The 22,662-nt window shown below is 32.4% G+C and overlaps 1 protein-coding gene and 1 non-coding gene across 3 annotated transcripts in view; both read left to right on the forward strand.

Moving 5' to 3' along the window:
• The window catches only part of LOC106715206 (PTB domain-containing adapter protein ced-6), a 48,872-nt gene extending 27,914 nt beyond the window's left edge, over positions 1 to 20,958 (forward strand). Inside the window, exons 3-12 of one of the 2 annotated variants that reach the window (XM_045682446.1) lie at positions 8,781 to 8,898; positions 11,448 to 11,612; positions 16,271 to 16,509; positions 17,488 to 17,590; positions 17,882 to 18,050; positions 18,312 to 18,423; positions 18,895 to 18,980; positions 19,359 to 19,445; positions 19,893 to 20,308; positions 20,809 to 20,956. In XM_045682446.1, coding sequence (XP_045538402.1) covers positions 8,782 to 8,898; positions 11,448 to 11,612; positions 16,271 to 16,509; positions 17,488 to 17,590; positions 17,882 to 18,050; positions 18,312 to 18,423; positions 18,895 to 18,980; positions 19,359 to 19,445; positions 19,893 to 20,308; positions 20,809 to 20,886 — 1,572 coding nt within the window. In that variant the 5' untranslated portion in view covers position 8,781 and the 3' untranslated portion in view covers positions 20,887 to 20,956. Of the gene's footprint in view, positions 1 to 8,780; positions 8,899 to 11,447; positions 11,613 to 16,270; positions 16,510 to 17,487; positions 17,591 to 17,881; positions 18,051 to 18,311; positions 18,424 to 18,894; positions 18,981 to 19,358; positions 19,446 to 19,892; positions 20,309 to 20,808 lie in introns of both variants that reach the window. The other variant, XM_045682445.1, reaches the window with a different exon arrangement.
• Positions 16,699 to 16,772, forward strand: Trnat-agu. Its single transcript has one exon. It is a non-coding gene; the product is annotated as a tRNA-Thr (tRNA).
• Positions 20,959 to 22,662: the final 1,704 nt, after the last annotated feature.

Consider the following 22,662-nt stretch of genomic DNA (forward strand, 5'->3'; position numbering starts at 1 on the left):
AGAATTCACAAAAAATGTTCCAACTAGTTTAGTTGTAAAAAATGAACACTTACGCTAAGAGATGTGCGCGCAAATTACAATATTAATATCCTGTGATTCGCATCATCGCGTTTATACTTTAATTTATTAAATACATATTTTTAAGTATAAAAATAAAACAAAAATAATTAATTCTTTAATCTCACTAATTCATTCATTCAATTAAAAAAGTTTTGGGATGGATGGATGGATATTTACAAAAGATATCTTAAAGAAACTCGATTAAATTCCGCCTAGATGTAGAATTTAATAACAAGCTTTTTTTCTCAATTCCCTGCGGACAAAATTTCGGACCAAAGTTAAAGATGAACTTAAGCTAAAGATCGAGCAAAGAGTCAAAGTATAAAAGGTTGACATATGATTAAGCTTAACTGTTACTACATACTAAGTTTGTTAGTAATGGTAATGGTAAGGCCTTTAAGGTTTTCTTTATTTAGATTTAAATAAAAAGCTTATTCGTATTTCATTCATTTTATTATATAATAAATATGGTTAATAATTATAAAGTGTATTATTGGGTTGACATCGTTTTTACAAAATGTTTAGGTTCTTAACATTAACATTTAAATAAATTATACCATGAATCTATATAAATAAAATTGAAATAAATATATTTTATACTAATATACGAGTACTTTTTATATAAATATTAGAAACATACGATTCCTATGTTATACGTATGTTTCTAGTATTTTGTCGGTCCACCATTCGCAGCTATGACGGCATCGCACCTATCTCGCATAGAGAGGACTATGTTTTGACATAAGTCTGATCCTCTAAATGATTCCCAAATTTTTTCACAGTGGGCTACTAGCTCTTCTTTGCAGCGCTCATTTCTACTGTCCCACTTTTGGACCATGAGCGCCCACAAATTTTCAATCGGGTTGAGATCCGGCGACTTTGATGGCCACGAAATCGTTTGAACTTCGCTATGAGACTCAAACCAGTCCCTGACCACGCGCGCACGGTGTATCGGACAATTATCTTGTATGAAGTTAGTATCTGATTTATTTTGGGGCTGCTGCGCAACACGCAACGGCATGATTCGTACTCGATCTAACAGCGAGCCTTCGTTCTCGTAGCGCTCCACCCACCGGCGTACTGTAGCTCTCTGTAAAATAACTTTTATATTAAACGAAAGACAGAAAAATTAAAATTAAAACATATATAACGTAATATATCTGTAATTCCAACTGTTGCATCTGATTTTTATTTTAGATAATATGTTTATAAATTGATTTAATAAGTTAACTAAATAAACAGATATTTGTATATTTAACCATTATAAGACAATAGAGAAAGGTCTTGTTATTAAGTCTAGGCTAAAAAATAGTTTTAGATAAGAAGTGTTTAAGTATATAAAAAAGTCAATGTGGTTTGTGATATTTTTTTCTTTTAAGATTTTTTAATTTACCTTGCGTTGCCGGTTATAATTTACATTGGGTTAAGCTAAACCTAAGGTTATAAATATATTTGTATACACATATAAATTTGAAATATTTACGCTGTGTAATCTTTACATTACGAACTTACGGAATTGCTGATATTATGGCTTTTAATTAAAAATCGATATTATCAATCTATTATTACATTATTTCCAAAAACATATAGTATATAGTCTAATATGGCATATTCAAAAACATGTAGTTTTTAGTTTTTGAACGATAACTTGTAACAATCAGAGAACACTAAGTGGCAAGCAGATATAAACGCGTTCAAAGTAATAACGCTAATCAAAAAAAAAACCTACAATGAATCAAAGTAATAAATACAGTTCTTATTTATTCAAAAGTTTTGAGTTACATATTTATAACTAATCAATTACGTTTCATTGTCTATAAAAACATATTACTTACTGCAACATTAAGTTCATCCGCTATTTGAGAGATGTTGAAACCTTCCCGATGCAAAACGATGATTTGTTCTCTTTCTTCAGCAAGAAGATTACGCGGCATTATGTTAAATGATTACAAATTAAGTCCAGGGTTCTAGCACAGGTAAACGTAAGGCGATCTATCAGTCCGGAAAACAAGCAGAGGTCACTAATAGGCACAAATCACAAAAGTCCAAAAAACAAGCAGAGGTCGTAAAACTTAAAACGCATAACAAAGACAGCGGCAGTAACAACACGCAGGGATGCAGAGCAGTACGCAACTGATTGTTTTTACTATTATCCAGTCGCTTGCGCAACTCATTGCTAACTCATTGGCTATCCGTAAAAAGGGGGCGGAGTTTGTTTCGTTGCACGGTGCAAGGCATATTTTCGTTAAGTGGAACACCGGGAATTTCCGCCATTGTACCACCATGTTGGTAGGCATTTTGTAGGTAACCATTGTGAGAGTTATGAAATATCACTGCTCCAATATTTACCACTGACTGCAGCCTAGATAAGCTTGTGCAATCCTAAACAAAGAATCCTTTAACATAGGTTATCTTCATAATTATACAAATTTACAAATTCCATGCATGATTTACTAGTGAGTCATCAGCGTCAGGTCAAAAAACTCGCACGTTGTACATTGCTGCATATATGCAACAGTTTTAGATAAGATGCTGTTAAAAATAGCAATGCATATTATAGGATACGATTTGTTTGAATATAAGGTACTTAAATGTGAATGTTGTTAGCCTTTTAGTCACGATTTCACCGTTGACTCATAAAAGGATCACGAATTTTTAATTTGGTTTCATAAACTTGTCAGACAATCGATGTCTAGGAAAGTGGATAGGTTGTCTTATTTTACTATTTTTTTTTTATCTAACACTCAACGTTTAACTGACCAAAACATATATCTGAGGTAACATTCCAATCTCTAACTTTTTAATCCATTCCCATAATACTTGTTATTTCGGTTAAAGTTTTTCTTCTAGAACTATGCGTGTTCAAAACACAAAAACAAGCAAGATATCGTCAGAATTCATGTATATACTTATATCATGAGATCATAAAATAAACTTGTTCTCTGGGTAAACCACATTATAGATTTCGCTACTTTATAATTATTTTTACTAATAATTAAATGCAGAATTAATTACGCTTCTACAGTCTACATTTGTAGAGGAAGCGTAAACTTCAGGAATATTTATTAAATGTACTAGGCATCTTGCACAGGTTATATATTCCAGGAATAACGTAGAAAGCTTAATGATATATCTATGTTTATACGATTAATAAAATGGCATTGATATATAATACGTCAGGTAGTATGTTATCAAGGTATAAAGACTTAATTATCAGCAATTTAACTCTGAGAGAAATCTAGTCCCACTGCGCTGAGACTGTCTATAAATATAATTCTGCTTATCACCAGTTTTTCCTGCACGAGGCAAAGGATAGCCCTCAGTAAATAATGCGGACCGTCTGACATCCGTCGTTTTTCTATGTGTTGTTATGCAAGTGTGGTTTGTTTTTTTTTATCGATTATCGATGTTTTATTCTTCGATGAGCCTTACAAACGAAAAAAAATAGCTGATATTATATTAATCGTTGACGGTTAAGGTTAAGAATTTAAAATTTGATTTTATCTTGTTCAAATTAAAGCTTATGTTTTTTTAAATCAAAACTTTCTATAAGTGAAAGTTAGTAATAAGGTCGTGAATTTTTACATTTTATTGTTTTATAATGTAACATGCACACAAACAAATCTAGAGTGACACAAACATAATTAACTACGTTATTCAATATACTTTTCCATATTGACAGCTTTTGTGAGAAAAAAGTTTTAATAACTTATAATTATATAGTTAAATAAACTGTAAACAGCCAACTTAAACTAATAATAAAATTAAATACCTATATTCAAGATATAAACACAATTTTAGTGATGTACCTGTACATACAGTAAATTAAATCAACAAATTGATAGTTAAATTTAACATATATAATTAGTCGGAAACATTTATTTCAAAACAAATACTGAAAAACAATATTTAAATTGAAAAAAATTATAGCTACATCTAATCAATTAAACAAAGTTCACATTTGTCATGTAAATAGAAAATTTCGTAACATGCGGTATCGATACAATCGACTCGGGGTACATCACTAAAACGTATAAGTGTGAATGAACGAGTATTGCATCAGTGTGCCGCGGCCCGTGTCAGCCCGTGCTAAGTACGGAACTCACCGTGTGCTCTGTTCAATAACGTCCTATGTTTATTATAAACCTCACATTATTTACAACCATATTCCTAACAAGCTAAAGTCTTAATTTGCTTGTATATTTATTGACCAGTTTCAAACTAGTATACAACGCAGATTGTACTACGAATTTTGTCTCCAAAGAAATCTCCTCCATAATTCAATAGTGACAAAGCATTAATTTCTTAATACTTTAAAAAGATACCTTTAAAATTATTAAAATAATCAACAATTGATTTAAAGGTCGCGTTTAATTTTATATCGTTTTCTGAAGGTTTACCTAATTAGATGTACCTTTATAATTTTTTTCCGATGTTAAGTATCACGACTTAAAGATCAAGTTATTATCCAAACACGTCTACTGAATCTGTAAAAACAGTACATAATTTTGAACCTTTAACATCCACAATGCAATCGCTTAAGTAAAAACAGTCTTTATTGTTACCAAAGTCAATAAAATAATGACTTCACATAATCTTGAAATATTAGAATAAGGCACATAACGTCAGAGTAACAAATAATTTTAACTAACACTAAGTAATTATAAATATGGACGTCAATTAGTAATGAAAAAGTTCTATAAAATACACACATTAATCTATTATTACAACAAAAACGGAGTACCAAAAATTACAGCAAAACACCAAACATCGTGTTAGGAAAAACCATGTTATTAAAAAAGCGAATTGCAACGAGGGCTAGCAACTTTTAAAAAACAACGACCATTAACAACTTCTGATTCTTTGGCTAGGAATAGAGACATGTAGCGACTTATTTCCTTACATTCGTTCTCTGAAAAGAAGACAGATGAAGAACCCGTAGTAAGAATATGCATGCGAACCCAAAACGACGTCAGCTCAGATACGTTTCCGCCGAGGAGCTACCCTAAGTAAGGGGTGAGAGGGTCTTAATCAACCACGCTGGTTCAGTGCGGACAGCTTTGAATGTCTTCGCGGATTCGTGAAGGTTAAATCTCGATGTTTTCCTACACCGTAAAAACTTCAAATAATATATGTAAAACTGGAATTATTCAGCTCAATATAACCAGTGGCAACCCTAATTGCAACGTCTTCCTTTTGTAATGGAATATTACTGAAAGATAATTAAGATGTATCTTTTTATCTTAACAATCGCAACAATGGGACATACGTAACTTAATAACTTAACATATTTAAAATATCTTGCATAGAAAATTACATGCACTTAGAACGTAAATTGCCTAAAACATTAATAGAAACTTGACTATCCTAGCATTGGTATATTACCATATTCTGCAATACCATAGTCTAAGCAAGTTGGATAACTAACAAATAAAGTACCTGACACATAATTCCTGTCAAAATAGTTCGCCTTTCACAGCTTATTTGGAGATTGTTAAACGCCAACGAGGACTTTATTTGTTAAATAAGTTCCAAGTAGACTATTCAGGACTTACTAAGACATTGTGAAACAGCTTCTAAATATTATAAAAATTAACAATAAAAGCCTACATAGAGATAATTTCACAGATTATTGTCATTACAATTGAAGTTAATTTAAAAAATGGTTGCCTACAATTAGGATTGTTTTGCGAAAAAAAATCTGTTTTAAATTTCCCATTCCAGTTCCTATGTTCCCGTATGTATGTCAAAACATAAAAATTACCTTTGCTTGAGATTCTGCAGAAAAATACCAAAAGGTAATAAATACAAAGAAGACGATTTTTGTTTACAAACAAGTCTATGGCCATCTGTATTGTAAATTCAAAAGCATTTTATATTTGCAATTGGAATCTGCCAAGGACTTTGCTCGCTGTTGACCTTTGACGAGCGACGAACTCGCCAATTTTTATATCTACAGTGCAAATTGACGTTAAAAAAATATTTTAACGAATATAATAAGGTTGAAAATCGAATAACCTTGGTCAAATGCAATCTGATTGCCTACGATATTTATTTTATTCGATAAATATACTTAATATTCTCATTTAGATTTGAAATTTGCGTGTTTTTTATTTAGTCCATAATATTTTCGCAATTATAACCTTAATCTTTAAGTCTTAAATGTAAGATAGTGTCACAACTTTATAAAAGGAGGTGAATACTACTACATTACTACTGATCCACATAACTTAAACCATCTTGAATATCTCTTTGTACTAGTGGTCGTCAGTTGATCTAAATTCGACCATTTTTTTTATTATTCAAATTTAAGCACTTATTCACATTAACTGTATCAAAGTTTCATCCTTTCGCTTATATATTAAAATATTATATTCGATATTATTTTCACAAGAAAAGTTATGTCTGTATTGCTAGTTGTATGGATGGATGGATGTTTGTTTGGTGGTATCTCTGTAACGGCTGAACGGATCTTGATGAAAATTGTCACGGTTGTAGAACATAGTCTGGAAGAACACATAGTCTACTTATAAAGTTTTTTTAATGCCACGCGGACAGAGTCGCGGGCTACAACTAATGTAAAATATAATTGAAGTTATTTAATCCGCTAACCGACCTGTTGTCATACAGTTGGATGCTTACACTTAAATTACATTTAAGTTATGCGTCCTTGATAAGTCGTGCTTGATCAATCGTTGGCATAAGCAATTAATTCCATTCAATCCCTTTGTTAACAATCATGCGAGATAATCACGACCTTATTGTTATACTTTTATGTTGCAAAGTTATATAATATTGTAATTCTAATATAGACACTTACAATGCATTATATAAAAAAAATTGTTTCAATAATGTTATAGGCGACTCCGTTTTAATTTTTATTAGGAAATTGCTTCTTTTAAGGTGATTACTCGAACATATGAACGTGAAATTTGACACGGTTAATTTGTAGAAGTGCATAATTTTAATCGAATAAATCTATATCGATGACTCCTAAGAATAAGGGTCAATGTGCAAATTGACAACTTTCAGGAGAGGCTCTCAAAGTTTCAATCATATAGAAAAATAGGCAACATAGGCTCTTTTACTACATCAAAAAAATAACATATAAACAATGTGTATTTTGTTTAGTGCATTTTGTTAACTAAACTAAGAGGTAACTTTTAACATAAAATTAAAAAACATCAATTTGTTACCTTGGTCCTTATACATAGGACCCATCGTTATCTTTTATTATGAATTACTAGCTTTTACCCGCGACTCCGTCCGCGCGGAATAAAAAATAGAAAACGGGGTAAAAATTATCCTATGTCCATTTCCTGGTTCTAAGCTACCTGTCCACCAATTTTCAGTCAAATCGATTCAGCCGTTCTTGAGTTATAAATAGTGTAACTAAAACGACTTTCTTTTATATAGATAGATGTTCGAATTTCGAACAATGTGTGACCACTAGTAAAAAATACTGATTAGATCAGCAGGACAAAAATCCGATACTCCTACAATAATCAAAGGACACATATATGGTATATAATAATATCAAAGAATCTTAAATACTAATGTCTAACTGTTTCTATAAGGAAATAACTACAACAGTACATAATTGGTAATAACCTAGCTGTCATGAATTCATAGAAATTATTGTGATTTATTATCCCCGCAAGATATAAAGCGAAGTAAAAAATAGTGGTTTTTCCATTATCTTGCAACAATACAATATTATCTCTTTGCTTTATTTGGATCTTTTAATGCAGTTTTTAATTTCTGGTTACCAGATTAGGCTTTAGTTTTAACAATTGACGTAATAATACGCATTGATTTATTAAATTGAATTTATTGAATCGTTGTTGTCAAATGCGACTACGTATTTTGTTCCTGACTTACATGAAATTTTATCAAGAATCAACTATTCTAGAGTTTTGTGGTAACACATATCTAAATTTTTAAATTTATAATAGTAGAATGAATAGAGATGTTAGACATAGTTACTTTTAAGTCCCTACCTAGGCCGAAACCGACTCTGAAATAACAATAATTGTACAATATAGACATATTGCTTAAAGAATAGAACTTTCTTACTTGTTTCTTACTTTCGGGTGTAGTCATGACATTATTTTGTCACTTTTTAGTGCATTTTGTTTGAGCATGTTTTTATTGAAGTCGTTTTTTTCTTTAAGTTTTTATTTTTTACTTTTATATCTTACTTTGGTTTCATCCAATGTTTTTATTTTTTTTTCTGGTATTCCACCACACATAAACTTCTTTGCTGTGGACAACTTATTGGATATAAGACGCATTAAACCCTATATGTATTCAATTAATAAATAATGCATTAAAGAAGGCATTTCATTTAAATGACTTGGAAAAACCTAGATGGTATATCTTTGTAAGGCATATATAAAACGCACGTGTATTTAATTGTTAAGTGGAACTTTTATCTAAATGCTAGCTGTCGCCCGCGACTCTGTCCGCCCGGAATTAAAACAAAACGTAATAAGTAGCCTATGTGTTCTTCCAGACTATGTAACTATGTAACAGACATCTGTGCAAAATTTCATCAAGATCCGTTGAGCTGTTCTGAAGATATCTTCAAACAAACATCCATCCATCTAAACATTCGCATTTATAATATTAGTAAGACTGTTAAATAAATTAGATTTTAGAGACAACAATTAATTTTAAATATAGCATACATCTTTCATAAGTATTTGTTTTTGTTACAGAATGTCCACCCTGCTGTTCTGGCAGGGCCGCGGCAAGGCCAACGGGGCGCCCAATGGCCGCAACTGGATACACGCACCTGACGCCCTAGTCAAAGGACACGTCGCATATCTTGTTAAGGTGAGCACAACACTTTTCCCCATTCAAAACTGTATTAAATCTCTAAAACTTCGAAATTTAATTTCACACCATCGTTCACCCCAAATCACAGTCCAGTTTGATCACTGAACAATATATCCAGTAATGAAACTGTGATAAGGTATTCCAGGGAATGAACCCACTGTATGTTCATTATTCCGATAACATGCAAATAAATAATATACCTGATATGTACCGAAATTTACGCAACACGTGATTAGAGAAGAACCATTAATAAATCAATGCATAGTACGCAATATTCGTAAACATGTACGTCACTAATGCCATTTTTGTTATGATTGATAATACATATTATTTTGCCTGTGTGTCTAAAATAAAACGTCCAATTAAACAGCGTTTAAATGATAACAATGTGAATTCTAAATTATTACAAGATTCAAACTTTATGCCGGCTCGGTGTTAGATGAGCGCAAGAGACCAACCTGACGAAAAGAGTTGCATATATATGATGAGATGTCTTTATGTTACTCTTTACGTTAGTTGCTCGGTCTGTGCAGAAGGGTGCGAGGTTAGCCCACTACGGTTAGAGGAACGTGTGCGCAGAATGAGTTCGTCCCCTGCATGACGTTTCGATGCAAGCCATGTAGTTTGAATGGCAATATACTAACCTAAATTGACGCGGACAACAAAACATACGCGTGCACTATCAGAACACGTGTACAAAACAGATGTTTGACGAACGCTATCGAATGTTGGGGGCGTATTAACAGCTTTGAATGGATCTTGTAATTGTTTCAATTAACGCTTCATATACTGCTGATTATATTGCCGAGTTTAGTATTTCGTAGTAGAATGGAGACAAACTCAAAGATTTATTTCTACAAGTATCTTTAGGAATAAAACATAATTTTGGCGCGTAGTTCAAGTTAGATTACTAACATTACAAAAATAGATTGTCTTCTAGTGTTACTTACTTACTAAAGTAGAAAGTGCTTTTTTTATCTTTTTCAACAATTTGATTTGTTACTTCAGATACAAGGACCTATAGACATTACGATTATAATAGGTGTAAAAAAGCGGTTTCAAATTTCTGCGTGACAATACAGTCAAACCTGGATAAACAAGAAACCTCTATAAGCGATAGTCATTGTCAATTTTCGACCAGCGAACTGCATAAGTGAGAAATTCGGGTTAGAGAGAAACTACTATAAGCAAGAAAGATATCGCTGTCCCTCGGACTCTTGCTTATCCAGGGCGGGAAGGACAATGGTACTAAATTGGGCATCCGGCACGTACACTCATCAGACTTAACGCGGAATTACTTCCACATCACGGCTGTCTTCTAACACGTCGTACTCGCATAAAACGAGCCGCCATAAAGTTTGAATTGAATTATACATATACTGTTATGGTCGCATTGTTTGCGGAAAACTCGTCCGCGATATCTCCAGCTGACCTCTTGCCTAGTCATCTGTTTATTAAATATTATAATTGTTAATTACAGCGATCATACGTCCGTTATAACATCGGGTTTATTTTAATATCTTTATCGGAATTGAGATATGTAATTAATAAATGATTATATTTAATTATTTCATAATACGTTTTATTGCTCTTTGTTGTGTTAGACAAGCTTATTATAAAAATTCCATTATTCGTAAATGCTCTTTATTTATCCTAATCGCCAAATGTTTTTTTCAAATTTCATAGTTGATAGCTTAGTTTTTTTACGAACATCTTTAAGATATTTTATAATGACACTTAAAGTTTGGTTGGAGGAAAAATGTTAGCTTTATTACTTTAATAATATTTTCAAGCGGTGTATTGTCAATATTTTCAAAACGGAAGTTGCTAGTTTTTTTTAGAAAAAATAGAATTAAAAATTTTGTTGGATATAAATTTGCATGACTGCTAAAATGTTTTAATGTTCGTGGCATACCGACCTCCCCTTGACATTAATTTATATGTTCTTAATATCATTCTTTAAATGTAGTTATACAATTACATAGTGGATGTCAGTAATTATCTATTGTGTTACATCTCAAGATATTACAATCGTCTACGAAATCCGTTCAAGGTTATCATTATATTAATTCGTGGAGCGAAAACTTTGTACCCCTTTTTTAAGGAAATTGCGCGAACGAATGAAAATTTTTACAGAATTACAGTTAATATGCAGACGTGCTTAAAGCTATTATTAATTTAAAAAAAAATTTTGATTACGAATTATGTTCAAATTTCGAATAATGGACGGACTAAGAAACAATATTGTACTTTATTAAAAATGCAAAAATATCTTACACTAGCTGTCGCCCGCCGATTTACTCGTATTTTTAATTCTTTTCTCCCGTTGCTCGTTAGCGTCCTAAATTTTTGTACATACATAATTATTATTGAACTTTTTTGTTTTGTTGATGGATTTTTTCTCTGGAACCTTATATTTAGTATTTTATCAATAATGATCGGTGTTTATATTCGTAGACCCGCCAGAAAGTCTCCGAAGCTCACTTTGAGTGACACTAAGTTGTTTTAATGGTACATACATAACATTTTTTTTCTCTCATTTCCAGTTCCTAGGCTGCACTCAAGTGGACCAGCCCAAAGGTATAGAAGTAGTTAAGGACGCTATCAAGAAGTTACAGTTCACACAACAGCTGAAGAAATCAGAGACGAAAGATGGCGCTAAATGCAAGAAAGTCGAAATCACGATATCAGTCGATGGTGTTGCTATACAGGTCAGTTAACATTTTAAAGCAAAAAGTGGCAAAAGAGCACGCGGCCACATGAATTCACCATTGCGAAGTGATCAAGGGGAACTGACTTTCACGGGGGATTGGATTTAAATTACAATCTACCGTATTGTACTTTCTTTTATTAGATACTAGCTGTCGACCGAACTCTGTCCGCGCGGAATTAAAAACTTAATAAGTAGCCTATGTGTTCTTCCGCACTATGCTTTACGTCTACACCAAATTTCATTAAGATCCATGCAGCCGTTTTGAAGATACCTTCAAACAAACATCCATCCATCTAAACATTCGTATTTATAATATTAGCAAGATTTAGACGCTTTAACAATGAAAATTTTGAGCTCAAGGAGAATAGTTTAATGTTTACGTAAATATCCTATCATAAACAGAGGTACAAGAATATAAATTGCACAACAAAGTACACATTATGCATACTTCATTAGCTTTTAAATAATACTGATGATCATTCCGACTGAACGTAAAACTACAATTGTTATCGGGTTAGTGGGAGAAGGACAGATTGATCACGATATCGTTTTCATTACTGAAAAACTTATACAAAAACATGTTATGAGGATGACATAATAGTTATAGGATGGATACATACTGAATTTAATATGCTAAATGTAGCTTAAATATAAAAAATCACAGGACAATTTTATACTTTACTAGCTGTTACCCGCGACTTCATTTGATTTAGTTTCTGAGACCAAAACTCCTGTATGTAACATATATATATTACTAGCTTTTACCCGCGACTTTGTCCGCGCGGAATAAAAATATGCACACAAGATAAAAAAGTTCCTATGTCCGTCTCCTAGTTCTAAGCTACCTCCCCATCAATTTTCAGCTAAATCAGTTCGACCAATCTTGAGTTATAAATAGTGTAACTAACACGATTTTCTTTTATATATATAGATAGAAGATAATCGAAAATTGTAGATTACTAATATTAGTAATTTATTCTTGTTTGTGTTCCTTTACAAGGGTAAAATTGTTCTTGTCAACACAACAATGAATGTTTCTTAATAACACTGGTGGTATGAATATTATCATTCGTGTTTATTTTACATTATACTAGCTGTCGCCCGCGACTCCGTCCGCGCGCAGTTAAAAAATGGGGGGGGGGTTATGAAAAATAGATGTTGGCCGATTCTCAGACCTACTAAATATGCTCACAAAATTTCATGAGAATCGGTCAAGCCGTTTCGGAGGAGTACGGTGACGAAAACTGTGACACGAGAATTTTATATATTAGATACTAGCGTTTACCCGCGACTCCGTCCGCGCGGAATAAAAAAAAAAGAAAACGGGGTAAAAATTATCCTATGTCCGTTTCTTGGTTCTAAGCTACCTGCCCACCAATTTTCAGTCAAATCGATTCAGCCGTTCTTGAGTTATAAATGGTGTAACTAACACGACTTTCTTTTATATATATAGATTAAATAAAAAAATCCACAATATATATATTATTCAGCGTGCACACGGACCATTGTTCGCAAGTTAAAATCGCGGACCGTGCGTTTCTATATGATTTCACTTTTCACTCAACGCGTAACCCGTTGACAGTCGAAGTTATAGTGATGTTAAAATAATTACGCATATTTGTCTGTTTTGTTGAAAGGGACGACAAACTGTCAAGAGTTAAAATTATGAAAGAGGAATTAAAGACAGCAAGAAATGTCAAAGACAGCTTTTACTTTATAATTCATCAAAATCCTACCCAGTTGTGTTAACCTTTGTGAATCTTTTGAGTCCGGAAAGCGAAAAACTTTTTTACATAATCCTTACGGATTCATTTGTATTAGGAACACGTTTTGTGCTGCGTAACTAGTTTAGTTAAATTTAACCGAGCTTGTGTTGTAGTTTCACTTTATATAATACCTGAATTACCTTGTTTGAGTTACGCGCTGTTAGTAAATACTTACCTGTGTCAACTCCCACGCACTGTAACCTTATTTATTAAAAAAAAGTTTTAACATAATCCATGCACCTTCTTAAGTACAAAAGTGAACAATGTGAACAATAAAAATCGGATGGCACTGTACGACGAAACTGTAATCAGAATCATCATCTCTCTGGCCTTTTCCCAGGCCCCACTCACGTGGGGTCGGCACACAAGATTCTATAAACCTTAAAGTTTTAGCTTAAGTTTTTACGAACGACCGACTGTCCTGTGACCAACCCTACTTGGGAGGAATTTCTTAAAATTAAATCTATATATATAAAATTCAGTCGAATTGATAACCTCCTTCTTTTTGAAGTCGGCTAAAAAGAAAGTCGTGTTAGTTACACTATTTATAACTCAAGATTGGTCGAACTGATTTAGCTGAAAATTGATGGGGAGGTAGCTTAGAACCAGGAAAAGGACATAGGATAATTTTTTACTCCGTTTTTTTTTATTCCGCGCGGACGGAGTCGCGGGTAAAATCTAGTTAAATATAATTTAAACTAGATAATTAAAAATGACTTCTAAAAATACGAAACTATAATTACAATATATTATACGTATTTATTAAACCAAGTGAAAAGAGAAAGGTATTTGAAATTAAATTACCCAGGAATAGACATCTGTGACCATGAGATTGCAGATGTTTAAAACAACTAATCTTCTGTAAGATCGTCGTACTTCTCATTTATGGAACGGCATTCCGTAGTACAATATAAATAGGTCAAATTAAAACACCTCATAATCTCTATTCGATTGAATAACTTGAGATTTTGATTAACAAATTCCTTTCGTGTTAACATTGTACGAAAATGTACGTATTTTTGTGTAATTTGACACTGTATTAATATGCTCGTTAAAACAGATATATTTAACGCGGGAAATGATTAGGTAACCACTGCCATTGCTGTTTATGAACGGCAATTAATAGCCGTTAATGCGAAATACAGGAAGTATGGCGAATTGATTTAACTGGCGTGTCATAACGGACTGATTTGATTAGATCAAACTAGTGCAGAAATCTATCGCAAAGTCTGTTTTATATCCGGACTTTCAGCGTACAAAAAGGTACAAAAAGTTCTTCAATTCAAAAAGCTATAGCACCAGATGCGTCTTAACTTCTAAATCCTAAATTAGACCTAGATTAGACAGTTAAAATAAGTCGCAATGAGTCAGAAAATAATGAAAAATTGACGCTGGTAAAAAACAGAAAATTATTGACACATAAGCGACTTAATCTTCAGAAAATTCATCTTTAAAAATTCATTTTGACACATCCGACGAAGAAAGTTACATTTATATAGAAACCTCTCAAAATGTGACTCTTTTCGTTGCTTTGGTTGATTTAGTCAATAATTGTGTAGCATGGCGACACAGTGCGGTAAACAGACCGACGGTTGACGTAATGACAGGAAACGATTACGTAGACAGTAATAACTGCTGATGAGGTGACATCTCTCGCCTGAAAGTTACTGCCACTTCCTTGTATACCATTTCAACACCTAAAAATTGAATTGATGTCATCTCCATGTTCTTATCATCACCCCAACTCCTCATTCCCTCAACATAGCCCCAAGAGGATGTGTACGAGTTAACGATGTCTTACTCTTGATGCCGACTCCATCATCTTCAGAGGTTTTTATCTTCCAAATCTATCATGGGCATTCAGTCATCCCTCTATTCTTAATCATGTAGTCTTTTACAATTCATTCAACTCTTTTTTAGAGAGAATTAATTACATAAAAATACTACTGTCGCCCGCGATTCCGTCATAGCTGAATTAAGAAAAACGTAATAATTAGCCTATGTGTTCCTCCAGACTATGTTCTACATCTGTGCCAAATTTCGCCAAGATCCATTGAACCGTTCTTTAGATACCTTCAAACAAACATCCATCCATCCGTCCATCCATCAATCCATCTAAACATTCACATTTATAATATTATGTATGATTAGTTATTAGTATGATTCTTTTCTACTATTCTTTTGAATCACAATAAGTCTTCCTAGTCGTGTTAATTTAACTAGCATGATTGTCGACCGTCTTCCCTACATAATGATAAATGATACAAGATTGCAGTGCACTCATTTCACCGGCACTAGCGACCTTTGCGCGTCGTGACTCGAAAGCGTGACGTCACGTGATATGTGTAACCCCGGAGACTTGCAAGCACAACGTTGTAATTCATTATTGTAGACAATGTATGCAGATTTCTAAAAGCAATATACTTAGTAAAACCCGTTTAAATTCTACATAATTCCTGTAAATAACTATAAAATTTAAAATATTTTCTTCCTACCACACTAAAGTCTTTGAGTGATGTAGACATATTAAGCCATTCCCTACTGCCTATTTTTTTCATATTAAATCTAAACTTAGGAACTTAGGGATCATTACAATACGGAATATGGCCGTTAGCCATAGCATAGCCCATTATATTATAATATACGTTTTAGGTAGGCAACGCGTTCACGCAACGCGTAGGCAACGTACGGTTCATTTGCGGATGTCTATGGGCAACGGTCGCCTCGCTATTGCGGCGAATCCAGGTGGCGGTTTGCTCGTTTGCCTCCTTATGATATAAAAAAAATTATGAAATAAGTTACGTTACATACATCAATATTTACTATGTAAGTTCCCACTGCCGAAACACTGAACATTTTTGATAACAAAAAAATATTCTTTTATTTCCAGGAGCCAAGATCGAACAACATTTTATACCAGTTCCCTCTACATCGGATATCGTATTGCGCGGATGATAAAGGCGCCAAAAAATATTTCTCATTTATCGCGAAAGGTGGCAGCACTGTCAACGGTATGAACGGCCATGACAGCGGCAGTGTGGAGAAACACGAATGTTTCGTGTTTGTATCAACAAAACTAGCTTCAGAGATCACACTGACTATTGGACAAGCTTTCGATTTAGCCTACAGGTTGGTATTTATGATTTAAAATTTATTAAAACACAAATTAACGCCCGTACAATAAATAGGAAAGCAGTTGTGTCAATAAACTAAAGAAAATCAGAGTAAGCTAAATAAAATACAAATAACAATGTTTATTTTCTTCGATAGTTGATTTGAAATGGTAAAAGATGCCTATTTTCGACCGCATGTCAACAAGGCGCCGTGGCTTAGTTGGTTAAAGCGCCTGTCTAGTAAACAGGAGATCGCGAGTTCGAATCTCGCCGGGGCCTATGAATTGTATTGCTTTTTTTGTCTTTTTTAAAAAGAACAGTACATGTTTTATTTCAAAAAATAATAACTTGAATAATAATATCTATTTTTTGGACATTTTAAGGGTAGAGTTCCTTAGAGGAACGATCTAAGGGCGTAGCAGTGCCCCTGCGGAGTCTAGCGGAATACGAATTTACAGATAAAGAAATAGTAACGAACTATTAATTGGCTATTATAATTAAATTATATGAATAATTTATTGTCCGTACATTATTTACTTACATCGATAATTTTAACGCACATAACTAAGTAAAGGGAAAGTAATTAGTGTTATCTTTGTACGTGATATTTACTATTCATATAGTTTAGGCATACATTACGTGATAACAAAGTTTAATGCTACTTACACAAGATTTTCATATTTCTTTGTTGTCTTGCGTTTATGTTGAAATGTTTAATCCAATAAGCCACGACATAAAGGTAATATGCAAGATTTTTAAAATGTATACAGTATGATGTTTTCTGTTAGTTAGTACATTATGAAGGAAATTACTCAAAACTTCCGTCTTTTTAAACTTTCTTAACATTTGATATTTGGGTTATTAAAAATGTATTAAGGATAGGATTATTATCTATTCCTTCTTTGTTAAACGTTAAATATTAACAGATAAAACAAATAATTTACAAAAATGAAAACTAACCTAAAATAAAATTTGCAACAATTTTGTTTTTCAGGCGGTTCCTAAACGATAATGGCAAGTACATTGAGATGCAAAAGCTGACGCTGCAGAACAGAAAGCTGGAGCTACAGATGAACGTCTACAAGAATAGATTACAGGTGATTTCATTTATTCAATAAAAAGTTTACAATTAATTTTAACCGTTAACTTTAAAACGCCTTTCATTTTATATTAGCAAATCTTACTATTTGAAATTTTGCGTAAAGAAAGTTGTATTTCAAATTTCTTTGAAAATTACAATTCTTTGAAAATTACAAATTACAATCTTTTATTAATTATTTTTCATTTGTCATAATTATAGTTTTTCAACTACTCAACCGTAATTCCAACTAATTATGTAATGATATAAAAGACATTAAAAATACTGATAAATAAATATTATTTTCCAGGAGTTATCAAAGATAACGTACAAGGACGATCTATCTGCATACCTAGCGCGCAACAGCCTCTCAGAGATCACTGAGTTCAAAGCTCCGCAAGAGCTGGACAAACAGATTGCATCTCTCACTCTGGCAAATGGATTCAGTGCGATGAACGGGAACAAAACTTCTGATAACGGTATAAATAAGTCCCTTTTAATATTTACCATCGAATATTATTAGCTAATACAAGTGCATCTTTTTTTTTATAAATAGCTAAAAGTTAGCCGCGATTTCGTCTGCGTGGAAACAAAAAAACCAGGGGATAGTGTAGCTTCTCAACAGTGTTTTTTTTTTAATTCGGTTCATTATTTTCCGATCTGAAGTTTGTTAACATTATGTATAGATATAATAATGTCTCAATGTTACCAGTAACAAAAAAAATGTGTAATATTTGTAGGTGGGGACGCCATGTCCAACAACTCAACGGACACATTCAACTCTAGTGACAACAACTTGTTGTTGGCCACACCGCCGCCAGCACACAACGGCAAGTCCAGCCTCGCTACTGGGTATGTCTGTCATCTCATTTCACACCTCTCATGTTATTGTACACGAGTTGCTTCTTCCCTTAATTTGATTTGGTTTCTGAGACCAAAGTCCCTGTATGTAACATATATTACTAGCTTTTACCCGCGACTCTGTCCGCGCGGAATAAAAAATAGAAAACGGGGTAAAAAAATTTCTATGTCGGTTTCCTGGTTCTAAGCTACCTGCCCACCAATTTTCAGTCAAATCGATTCAGCCGTTCTTGAGTTATAAATAGTGTAACTAACACAACTTTCTTTTACATATATATATAGATTTATCTCTGTTTTGTCAAAAATAATGAGAGGGAAGACGTTTAGGGGATTTTAGTCTCAGAAACCAACAGTTAGTTCAGAAAAATATGTTCCTTCTTAGTTTAATTTTACCTTTGTTTTTCTGAGCTTCTGATTATTTGAATAAATTTAGTTTTAATTGAGTTTAATTTTCTACTCCAGTAAACTCCTTGGTGATCTGTCAAGTAAGAATCCCGTAGTAGGTACGAAGCTGGAAGGACTCCTGCTAAATTCTGATTCCGATAGCGGTATGTATTTATAATTAATATACTAAGATCACATTTCCTGTTTTTTATTTTGTACTAGTCACTCTCGACTTTGTCAAAACAGAATTTTAAAAAAGGCTATAACATGCTCGCGTACATCAGCTATCTTCACGTCCAAGTTCCGTAAAAATCGATCTACCCGTTTCGGAGATTACCAGGAACAAACGCAACTTCGCGAACAGAAATACAGACAAAAAAATTTAAAAAAAAATATTTTTTTTTTGTCCTCACCAACGCAAATGCAATATTTTTTTCTTGATATTACGTAAAGACACGAGATGACATATTTCAGACACAAATGATATGTTCTTATCAAAAAAAAAAATGATAAAAAATTTAAAGGTATCTTTATTTTTGTAGACTTCGATCCTCGAGCGTTCGAGTCAGAGCCCGCGTCTCGTTTCGCGGCGCCCGCTGAAGCCCCGCCAACTGCCGCACCTCCACTATGTAAGTTAAATAAAATATCACTTACTAAAATAAATTAAACTAAAATATAGTCTAACCTGAATAAGAGAGAGACATTTTCCGGTTCCAACGGACGACCTCCATAAGGACCTTGGACCCTCGCTTATCCATGTTCCACTGTAGTCATTAACAAAATAAATAAGTTATCTATATATATAAAAGAAAGTCGTGTTAGTTACACTATTTATAACTCAAGATCGGTCGAACTGATTTAGCTGAAAATTGATGGGGAGGTAGCTTAGAACTAGGAGACGGACATAGGAACTTTTTTATCTTGTGTGCACTTTTTTATTCCGCCCAGACGAAGCCGGGGTAAAAGCTAGTTAATATATAAAGCATTTATTTAATGAAATTTCGCTTTCTTCTGTTATAAAATTCTCATTTCATAAAAAAATGCAATCTCGTGACGTCACTATATTTATGTTCCAGTGGCGCCACCACCCAAAGCATCGAAGCGTCAAACATCACCACAACAAGTCGCTTCACCAATAAACGGACAAACACAACAAATGTCACCAATAAACGGCAACGATCTATTCGGTTCTACGCCATTTTCTATCCCGAATCAAACAGTACAAGCAACTTCTCCGTTCACAGTACAAAATACAAACAAACCTAACTACGATATAAGCGATTTTAATCTACAAACATCGGTCTTTAACTCCAATACGTTCACGAACGGATTAACCGGATACGATCCGTTTGATACACAAAAGACCGGTAATATCTTCGGTAATGGTTTTGGTAATACATTCAATGGATTTGGGAACTTAAGTGAGAAACAAACAGTGGAACTTGATAGCAGCTTTAACGGATTCCTAGATAAAACTATTTCAGAGATGAAGGTGAGTTAATTATTACTAAACTAGTTGTCACCCGCGACTACGTTCGCGTGAAAGTAAGAAAAATTAACTATACTATGTGCTCGTCTAGACTATGTTCTACATTTGTGTCAAATTTCATCAAGATCCGTTAAACCTTACTTCAGATATATTTTTAACAAACATCCATCCATTTATCCATACATTAGTAAAATAATAAAATTAATCTTTCAATTAGAAGTCTACGAAAATTTGCGTATCAATACTTATAATACAACCGTAATTATAACAAATCTAAATAATTTAATACATTATAAAATGGACATTAATTTAGTTTTTTTTTTAATTCCTGACAGATTAATGAGTGGTAAGTTTAATTAGACAAAGAAATTGTTTATTAAAATTTTGAAACAAATAAATAGTAAATATATTTTACTAATTAACTCAAAAAAATCTAAACTGTTAAAAACTGGAATTATAACACCTAAGTCGTCATTTTTTAATATTTATTTTTTTGTCCCCAGGATGGATTCAGCCGAGGGATCAGTTTTGGAAACGAAGATTTTTCAATAGACAACTTGGATCCCCTGAAGAAGAATTAAAAAAAAACATATTCATTCATAAAAAAATAATATAGGCAAAGGTCTAGACAATAATAATCCTTGTCTTAGTTCACATAATTTAGTATAAATAAATGCAATATATTTTTCGGTATAAATGAATTAATTATTAAAAAAATAATTTTAAGTATTATGTGAACTAAAACGATGATTAGGTGTGTTTTTTTAAAGTGTGTTGCCATGTTACAAAGGTTACAAAGGTATTTGCTGAATCCGTGATAGTAGATAATATTAATATTGTATATCTAATTAAATAAACTTTTATATATCCTTTTTTTAGCTCTTATATGAATCTCGAAATCATAGCCGGTAATGTGACGAAACATTACTAATATTTTTTACTATAATAAATATATTGGTGATATGTTTTTGAAATTTATGCTCAATGTCATTCTTAAGTGCCTTTATCTATCAAAAAATCATAATTTAAAGAAATAAAAATATTCATAAAAGCATAAAGAAATATCTTTTTGAGAGAAATTTTATTAAATTAATTTATAAGTTTGAAGTTCGCCTCAGATTATTCTGTGATAATTCTTTTCAAGTTGAGGGACTTCAAATAAAAATTTTATACATCGTGAATTTATTCAAAAACGACTGATGTTATGTTTATAACAATAAAAACAAGAAAACTATATTTATATAAAAAAATAAATTTAAAATGCTTTATAAATTGTATACGAATGGCATTGAAGCTTAGGGTCATTACATTCCATAAACTTTTTATATTAATAACTATTATTACTGTCGATTTCGACTGACGTGACATTTGTTTTAACATATATTGTTGTCCCTCTTATTTTCTTTAAAAAAACAGAGACCTCAATACGTGACAATTCAAGTGTCACGCCGGTGGAATGTCACGGTTACTCTTCTAATTTGTAAGGAAAAAAAATAAAATTTGTATATTATTGCTCGTAATAAATTGTTGTATTGCTGTCTCATTAGTGGAAATATGTTTAAGGTATTATGTACACTAATATTACTCATAAGGCCAAAAGATATACATAATTGTGTATTTGGATAAATAAATTTAGTGTTTATAGCTTGATATTTTATTTACACACTTCATTTATAATTAAAACACTTATAAAGCTCGTTAAAATAAAACAGAAAAAATGACAAGGTAATAAATGGGTAAATAGAAATCATCCATAACGTTATAAGAAATAGAAATGGGAAGTACATCACTAGTTTCAAATATACCTCAATAAAAAACTGCCAAAAGATGATTATGGAAAAAATTTATTTGCCGATTGTATGTAATTCATTGCATAGCATCCTAAATAGGAGGTCTATTATCTTTTTTTTTACTTTTTCTTAGCAAAAAAAGCAAATGAGATGTATTTTTAACTATTTTTTCATTTACTGGCAATACCATTTTGCTAACTTCAAAAGTCAGACTTAAGGACACCGATTTCCAATGCCTTAATAAATTAAAAAAAAAACTTCTAAAGCAAAAATGATTTATTGATTTTGACAGTTGACAGCAGTTGACAGTTTGCTTTGTTATTGAAGGATAATTATGTGTTTGCCGCTTTTCTAAATAGAAAACGAATAATGGTTCGTTACTTCATGATCTAATTATTTATACAACCTACGAACCGTTACAGTATTATTTATTTATACAAAACTATTTATTAACTATGGTGGATCTAAGCGGTGGCCAAGACGGGCCATTGGAACATGCATTTTCCAACTCAGTATTTATTATACCAGGAGTAGTTGTTATCAGTCTAACAGGTAAGAATTGATTTA

The sequence above is a fragment of the Papilio machaon genome, chromosome 19 (genome assembly GCF_912999745.1).
Source record: "Papilio machaon chromosome 19, ilPapMach1.1, whole genome shotgun sequence".
Lineage (NCBI taxonomy): Eukaryota > Metazoa > Arthropoda > Insecta > Lepidoptera > Papilionidae > Papilio > Papilio machaon.